This window comes from Orycteropus afer, unplaced genomic scaffold (genome assembly GCF_000298275.1).
Source record: "Orycteropus afer afer isolate SDZICR_OR568_19922 unplaced genomic scaffold, OryAfe1.0 scaffold00182, whole genome shotgun sequence".
Classification (NCBI taxonomy): domain Eukaryota; kingdom Metazoa; phylum Chordata; class Mammalia; order Tubulidentata; family Orycteropodidae; genus Orycteropus; species Orycteropus afer.
The window spans coordinates 3218930-3227872 of record NW_006921769.1 but is presented as its reverse complement, the minus strand read 5'-3'; the positions used below and the strand labels follow the sequence as shown (position 1 = coordinate 3227872).

At 38.5% G+C, this 8943-nt stretch overlaps 1 protein-coding gene across 1 annotated transcript in view; it reads right to left on the bottom strand.

Moving 5' to 3' along the window:
• Positions 1-8943, bottom strand: part of AKAP7 (A-kinase anchoring protein 7) — a 225485-nt gene that overhangs the window by 169154 nt on the left and 47388 nt on the right. The window contains exon 3 of the mRNA XM_007947389.2: positions 7092-7228. Within this exon, the coding sequence (XP_007945580.1) occupies positions 7092-7228 (137 nt within the window). The remainder of the gene's footprint in view (positions 1-7091; positions 7229-8943) is intronic.

The window sequence follows — 8943 nt, the reverse complement described above, 5'->3', positions numbered from 1 at the left end:
TGTGCCATGCTGTCAGGATCGCTGCCAGATCACAGCTCCATCTGTCTCCTTTTTTGGTATTTTCATGCAAATTCTTCTGCTAGTTGGGGTTTAATCCACTTCTATATCCTTCCCTTCAAGGCTCAGGGTCCAGGATTATCTTCTGTGTCTTTGTTAATTGGTTTCCCTTTTCTTTTTTAAAGAGGGTCTGTGCAGTCTTGCTGCCTAGTCCGTCATCTTACCAGAACTCTCTCAAATCTATCCTTTAGGTGGTCACTACATTCAGGAGGGATATATCAAGGTCATATTTTGGCTCTTGTGGACTTGCTTAATTGTCTGCAGCTTCAACTTGAACTTGCATATGAGCAGTTGATGGTCTATTCCACAATCAGCTCCTGGCCTTGTTTTGGCTGAAAATACTGACTTCTCCATCTCCTCAGAGGTAGTTGATCTGATTCCTGTGTTTTCCATCTGGTGAAGTCCATGTGTACAGCTGCTATTTATATTGTTGAAAAAAGGTATTTGCGATGAATAAGTTATTGGTCTTACAAAACTGTATCATGGCATCTCCAGCACTATTTCTATCACCAACGCCATATTTTCCAACTACTAGTGATTCTTCTTTGTTTCCAACTTTTGCATTTCAGTCACCAGTAATAATCAACACATCTTGGTTGCATGTTTGGTCAATTTCAGACTGCAGAAGTTGGTAAAAATCTTCAAATTCCTCATCTTTGGCTTTGGTGGTTAGGGCATAAATTTGAATAGTAGTAGTATCAACTGGTCTTCCTTGTAGGTGTATGGATATTATCCTTTCACTTTACAGCACTGTACTTCAGGATAGATCTTGAAACACTCTTTGTAATGATGAATGCCACACTATTCCTCTTCAGTTTGTCATTCCTGGCATACGAGATCATATGATTGCCTGATTCAAAATGGCCAAAACCAGTCCATTTCAGTTCATTAATGCCTAGGATATCAATCTTTATGCATTCCATTTCATTTTTGACAACTTTCAATTTTCTCAGATTCATACTTCATACATTTCATGTTCCAATTATTAATGGATATTTGCAGCTGTTTCTTCCCATTTTGAGTTATCCCACATCAGTAAATGGAGGTCCTGAAAGCTTTACTACATCTACATCATTAAGGCTTACTCCACTTTCAGAAGGTAGCACTTCGCCAGTTGTATCTGGAGCACCTTCTGACCTAAGGGGCTCATCTTCCAGCACTCTATCAGACTGTATTTCAGGGCTATTCACAAAATTTTCCAGTACTATATCAGACAGTGCTTCACACTATTCTAAAGGTTTTCACTGGCCAATTATTTGAGAAATGGATGGCTCCTTCCTTGTTCTGAGTCGATCTTAGTCTGGAAGCTCCACTGAAACCTGTCCACCATGGGTGACCTGCTGGTATTTGAAATACCAGTGGTATAGCCTCCAGCCACACAGCAACATGCAAGCCACCACAATATGACAAACTGACAGACCCAACAGTGATTACTAAATTGCAAATATCTACCCATCATTTTCCAGTTCAGATACTACTCCCAACATCACAAAGTAGTATAAGGATGCTATTTTAACTCCTCAAAAATAAAGTAGATTTAATAAGTATTTACTTTTTCATACAAAAGTGAAATGTATTTTCAAACAGACATGGTGAAACACAGGACTGGATGACTCAGAATGTTACTGTGCTTTATACAATATTTTTCAACAGGTGATACTGGGATTTAGGGCTAGATAATTCTTCCTCATTCAGAATTCCCTCATGTAATGTAGGTGGTTTAGCACCCCTTACTCCTGCCCATAAAATGCCTACAGCACTTCTCACTAATTGTAACAACCAAAAGTGCCCTCCAATACATATCAAACTTCGACAAATGAACTACAAAAAGACAAATCACTCAATTACAAAATGGGCAATGAACTTGAATAGGTATTTCCCCAATGAGGACATTCAAATGGCCACCAAACATATGAAAAGATGCTCGGCATCATTAGCCCTCAGAGAGATGCAAATCAAAACCATAATGAGGTACCACTTCACTCCCACTAGGATGGCTAAAATTAAAAAAAGAAAAGAACAAATAAATGTTACTGAGGCTGTAATTGGCTGGGAAATTGGAACACTCATCCATTGCTAATGGGAATGCAAAATGGTACAGCCTTTGTGGAAAATAGTGTAGCAGTACTTCAAAAAAACTAAAAACTGAACTACCATATGCCCCAGCAACTCCACTCCTAGGTGTATCTCCAAAAGACTTGAAAGCAGAGACTCAAAAAGAGAACTGTACACCAATATTCATTGTAGCAATATTCACAATAGCCAAAATATGAAAACAATATAAATGTCCATCAGCAGATTAATGGATTTTAAAAATCTGATACATACAACAGGATACTACTCAGTCAGTAGGAGAAATGAAGTTTTTTTAAAAAATACATTTTATTGAAATATAATTTATGTACAGTGAAATACACAAAACAAAAGTGACATGGGTTTTTTTTTTTTTTTTTTTGGGCAATGTTCCCTGCACTCCCCTCCCATCCCTGCTAACCAACAAAGAAAGTTTCCTTCTACATATAAACTCTTTCTTGATTTTTTACAACAATGAACTAATACAATATTTGTCCTTCAGTGACTGACTTATTTCACTCAGCATAATGTCCTCCAAGTTCATCCATGTTATGTGGGGTTTTGCAGACTCTATATTATTCTTTAGTGCTGCATAGTATTCCATTGTGTGTATGTACCATAGTATGGTCATCCATTCTTCTGCTGATGGGCACCTAGATTGTTTCCATCTTTTTGTGACTGTAAATAGGGTGGCAATGAACGTGGGTGTGCATATATCGGTTCTTGTCCTGGCTCACACTTCTTTAGGATATATACCTAGTAATGGGATTGCTGGGTCAAATGGTATTTCTAATTCCAGCTTTTTAATGAATCACCATACTATTTTCCACAGTGGTTGTATCATTTTACAGTCCCACCAGCAGTGTATAAGAGTCCCAATCTCTCCACATCCTCAGCATTTGTTATTTTCTGTCTTGTTGAACTTTGCCATTAGTGCTGGGGCAAGATAGTATCTCGTTGTTTTGATTTACATCTCTCTGATGGCTAACAATTGTGAGCATTTCTTCATGTATTTGCTGGCCCCCTGAATATCCTCTTTGGTGAAGTGTCTATTCATGTCTTCTGCCCATTCTTAAATTGGATTGTTAATCTTTCTGTTGTTGAAGTGTTGGAGTTTTCTATAAATTTTAGAGATAAGTCCCTTGTCAGATACATCGTTGTCAAATATTTTTTCCCAATCTGTAGCTTCTCTTTTGACTCTTTTGGAGAAGTCTTTAGAAGCACACAAAAATTTAATTTTTAGAAGGTCCCATTCATCTAGTTTATCTTTAGCTGTTTGTGGATTTTGGGTTATGCTTGACTGTCTATTTATGCTACAAATTAGGGCCCCTAAACTTGCCCCTATTTTTCCCTTGAGGAACTTTATAGTTTTAGATTTCACATGTAAGTCTTTGATCCATCTGGAGTTAGTTTTTGTCTGTGGTATAAGGTACAGATCTTTTTTCATTTTTCTTCAAATGGACATCCAGTTTTTCCAGCACCATTTGTTAAAGAGACCATCTCTTCCCCACGTAATAGATTTCAGCCCTTTGTCAAAACTCAGCTGACCATAGGTCGATGTATTTATTTTTTGGGTTCTCAATTATGTTCCATTGGTCTATGTGTCTGTTGTTGTACCAGTACCAGGCTCTTTTGACTACTGTGGCTGTATAGCAGATTTTGAGATCCAGGAGTGTGAGGCCTCCTACTTTGTTGTTCTTCTTCAATAGTGCTTTGCTAATTCGATGTCTCTTTCCTTTCCATATAAAATTAGTGATTGCTTTTTCCATATTCTTAAAGAATGCTGATGGGAGAGAAATGAAGTTTTGATACATGCTACAGTATGGATGGAACCTGAAGACATTATGCTGAGTGAAATAAACCAATCACAAAAGGATACATATTTTATGACCTCACTTATATAAAAAGGCAACTGTATAGAGACCAAAGTTTATTACCATCTCCAGAGGGAGGGGAGAAAGGAAGGGTTAGCAGTGATTGAAAAAATGTCATTGATTAAGTGCAGGGTATTACAGCTGATAGTTGTGCTTTCAATAAGTTGTACATGTGTAAAAAGGTAAAATGGCAAAACTTGTGTGATAGATATAATTACAGCAATGAAAAACAAACAAAGAAGAGTAGCTGCTAAGGTTGCTTATGTACAACCAAATAACTCCTGGGATTTGGTTCCTTGGTTTGGAGGTTTAGGATCATGGTTTTATGAGACTTTCCAATAAATTGGCCTAATAACACATTTAGTACTTCTGTTCTACCTCCTAATTCATTGCATAGTGCCTGGGGTCTTAAAAGCTTGTAAGTGGCCATCAAAGGCACAATTGTCTCTATACACCTGGAGCAACAGAGGAAGAAGGAAAGTCAGGAACAAAGGAGAACATGGAATATGTGGCTTACTGCCTCCATGAACAACTGCTTCCTTTGCCATGAGACCAGAAGGGCTGGATGGTGCCTGGCTACCATTACTGAACACTTTGATCAAAGATTCCATAGAAGCATCCTGATCAAAAGAGGAAAATACAGAACAGAATTTCAAATTCTCACAGACTCTACACTTTCTGGAGCCATGGAGGGTACATGAATCCCTGAAACTATTGCTCTGAGATAATCTTTAAAACCTTAAAACAAAAATAGCCCCGAAATTTTCAAACTTAACAATGTTGTTTTGTTGTTAGGTGCCATCAAGTCAGTTCAGACTCATAGCAACCCTGTGTACAACAGAATAAAACAATGGCCAGTCCTACAACATCCTCACAATCCTTGTTATGCTTGACCCCACTGTTGCAACCACTGTGTCATCCATCTCATTGATGGTCTTCTCCTTTTTTACTGATCCACTACTTTACCCAGCATGCTATCCTTCTCTAGGGACTGGTCCCTTCTGACAACATGACCAAAGTATAAGAAACAAAGTCTGGCCGATTCTTGCTTCTAAAGAACATTCTGGCTATACTTCCTCCAAGACAGATTTATTTGTCCTTCTAGTAGTCCACAGTACCTTCAATATTCTTAGCCAACACCACAATTCAAAAGTATCAATTCCTCTGGGTCTTCCTTATTCACTATCCAGCTCTTACATGCATATGAAGCTACTGAAAATACCATGGCTTGGGTTAGGCACACCTTAGTCTTCAAAGCTTCATCTTTGCTCTTAAACACTTTAAAGAGGTCTTTTGCAGCAGATTTGTCTAGTGTAATATGTCGTTTGATTTCTTGACTGCTGCTTCAATAGATGTTGACTGTGGATCCAAGTAAAATGAAATCTTTGGCATTGTCAGTATTTTCTCCATTTATCATTAAGTTGCTTACTGGTCAGTCCAGTTGTGAGGATTTTTGTTTTCTTTATGTTGAGGTATAATCCATACTGAATGCTGTGTCTTTGATCTTCATCAGTAAGCGCTTCAAGGCTTATTATTAATTTTAAGCAAGCAAGGTTGTGTAATCTGCATATCACAGGTTGTTAATTAGTCTTCCTCCAATCCTGATGTCACATTCTTCTTCATGTAGTCCAGATTCTAAGATTATTTGCTTAGCATACAGACTGAGTAAGTATGGTGAAAGGATACACCCCTGACGTACACTTTTCCTGATTTTTAAACGTGCAGTATTCCTTTGTTCTGTTTGAATGACTGCCTCTTGGTCTATGTAAAGGTTCCTCATGAGCACAATTAAGTGTTCTGAAATTTCTATTCTTCACAGTGTTATCCATAATTTGTTATGATCCACATAGTCGAATGCCTCTGCATAGTCAATAAACCACAAGTAAATATCTTTCTGGTATTCTTTGCTTTTAGCCAAGATCCATCTGACATCAGCAATCATATTCCTCATTCCATGTCATTTTCTGAATCTGGCTTGACCTGGCAGTTCCCTGTCAATGTACTGCTGCAACCATTTTTAAATTATCTTCAGCAAAATTTTTTTTTTGCTCTCCCCCTTCTCAATTCCAGCCTTGTTCTTCACTCCCTTGGAAGAAATATATGTCAGGGTAGAAAATAAAAATTATATGCATTGAATCCTGGATTTTGTTTTCCAAAGAGCTTTAGGTTTCTGGCAAAATAAAGAAAGCTATCGAGGTATCAGAGAATGGGAGAATCATAAGTACAGAAAGAGTGACCCAAAGAATCAGAGGAAGAGCAAGGTTCTCCACTCCAGACTGAAAAGCAGTAATCAATGTCTTATATTCACGCTTCATGGTACAACTCTTAGATAAGGGAGGTAAAGGAACACTAAGAATGACTGACATAAAATTGTAGTTGTCCACTAGCTTACTGAAACAACAGCTCTAACAGCTAATAATATTGACTGCCTATAATGTACTAGGCTGTATACTCAGATGTACTGGTACTGGTACTATTATCTTCCCCATTTACTTAGAAAGTAAATTATTTTCCCAAAATTAGTTAATAAGAGGTAATTGTTGTCTGCTTCTAGAACCTTTACCTAGAATCCTAACCTAAATGTTCAGATTACTGTTGTTTTTAGGTGTCATCGAGTTGGTTCCAACCAACAACAACCTTACATATAACAGAATGAAACACTGCCCAGTCCTGCACCACCCTCACAACCATTGCTATTATGGGACCCACTTTTGCAGCCACTGTGTCAATCCATCTCATTGAGTGTCTTCTTCTATTTCACTGACCCTCTACTTACCAAGCATGATGTCCTTCTCCAAGTATTGGTCTCTCCTGGTCAGACTAATAACCCAAATAATGTACTTACATAATTAGCATAAGCAAAGCAACCATATAATCAAAGGCTGCCATTTGATAACAATAACAGTGAAAAGGTCTAGATTAAGAACAATATTTACATAGCTAATTCTATACATTGATTACTAATTGGAATACATTATAATACAGAATACATCTTTAGAAGTTCAATGCCTCTTTGGGTTCTGCTCACTTTACTTATTTTAAATGAATAATCTAGAAAATAATATTCAAGAAAAAGATATTACTCACATGTTTACTTCATCTTCATTTAATAATTGCATCACTAGCAGGGTAATATGAAAGGAACCATCACTGACCATTGCTTGGGCCAGTCGCTTATCTTGTTGTATTATTGCATTTTGCAGGATCTTAATTCCTTTTGTAATCTACTCATACACACACACACAAAAAAAATTAGAGATTAGGTAAGAAAAAATTTCCTATGGCAAAATGTAAATCAAAAAGAAAATTTCCAACCAAAACTAGAGCAATGTCAAGATTCTTAACCCAAATAAATGCTTATCTACTTGTCTACTTTTTCACATATACCCTGGATAATTGACTTGGAAGGCCTAATAGGAGATATAAATTAAAAAACAAAACAAAACACAATACCTGTCCATTTAACAACACCAGGCCCAACACTCTCATTTTATAGATGATGTCTTTGGTGGAGTGGAAAAACTCTCAGTGATCATGTATTTTTTCAGAAGCTTGTCTTTCAAATAGTAACAATGGTCACCCTAACTATGAGCTTTCCTAAAAATGCTTTATTCTTGCCACAGAAAGGTCAAACCAGCATATAACATTGCATTTCTGTTTAAAGTAGTATTTATTTGCTTCCAAGTGAATGTGTCTAAGAACCCATTCCTCATGGCTTTTAACATTTTTTAGGACAGTAAAAATGTCAACAGGAATGACTAGTCATTTTTCTAGACCTGTGGGAAGGAACACAACTATGGAGATATAGGAGCAGAGAAGTCCAAATGTGTACGTTAGAAAAATCGCTACAAGTTCACATCTAGACCTGGTCACTTATCTGCCTTTCCCTTTCCAGTATCTATTCCTTTAAAATAGGAAGAGGAAGGATGCATTCTCCCACCTCCACTCCCAGTTAGATCTCAAATCCAGTCCACTTCTGCTAAAGGGGCAGGGAAGTGACATCTTCTGACCTCCTCTAACTATACAAGAGGAAGACAGAATCATCATCACCAGCCCACGGTCTGTTCCTATGAGGCCAGACATGGCACCACCCTCTGGCCTCTGACCAACCTTGACACCAACCCTCCCTCCCGTGGCACCCACCTCTCAGCTGGGTTTGATAATTCGCTGCAGTGGCCACACAGCACTCACAGATTATGGGGTTTATTAGGGAAGCAACAGACTACAATTCAAGTTCAGGAACATGCTCAGGATACAGTTCTTTAGTCAGGACAGTCTCCCCTCTGCTGTGCCCCTAGACACACCCCTCTGGCCCTTGGCCTCTCAGCCTGGCCTCTGCCTCTGTGGGCCAGGTAAGCCTGCTGCTCCATCTCATGCCTCTTGGTTCCATTACCACTGCCTCTCAGCCAGGTATTTCTCTCAGCCAGGTGTCTCTCTCTCCCCCCCAGTTGGGCATCTCTCTCTCAGCCAGGTGTCCCTCTCTCAGCAGTACATCTCAGCAACACATCTCTCAGCAACACATGGCTCTTAGCACCGTGTCTCTCTCAGCTGGCAGTCAGATTCTTTCTGCCTCTAGAAGGGCTTGTTTTGAGCCTGGCAGAGTGGCAAAACCAACCAATCCCAACACGAGAGTTCTACACACCTGAAAGAAAGCAAACTTTCCCAGAAGATTACTTCATGCTGCTGCAACAAAAATACCCCAGGTGGGTGACTTTAACAATCAAGAGTTTAAATTGCATGGTCCCACCCAATAATCCAGTGAGAGTTAAAAAGACTGGCTAGACAAGCCTCACCATGTAATTTACTACATCACAACTTCTAAATGTTGGTGTATTCAAAAAGAGGTCATGTACCAGAGACACAAAAGACCTCTACAAAGAAAACTATAAAAAGCTACTTCAAGAAACCATAAAAGACCTAAATAAATGGAAAAACATCC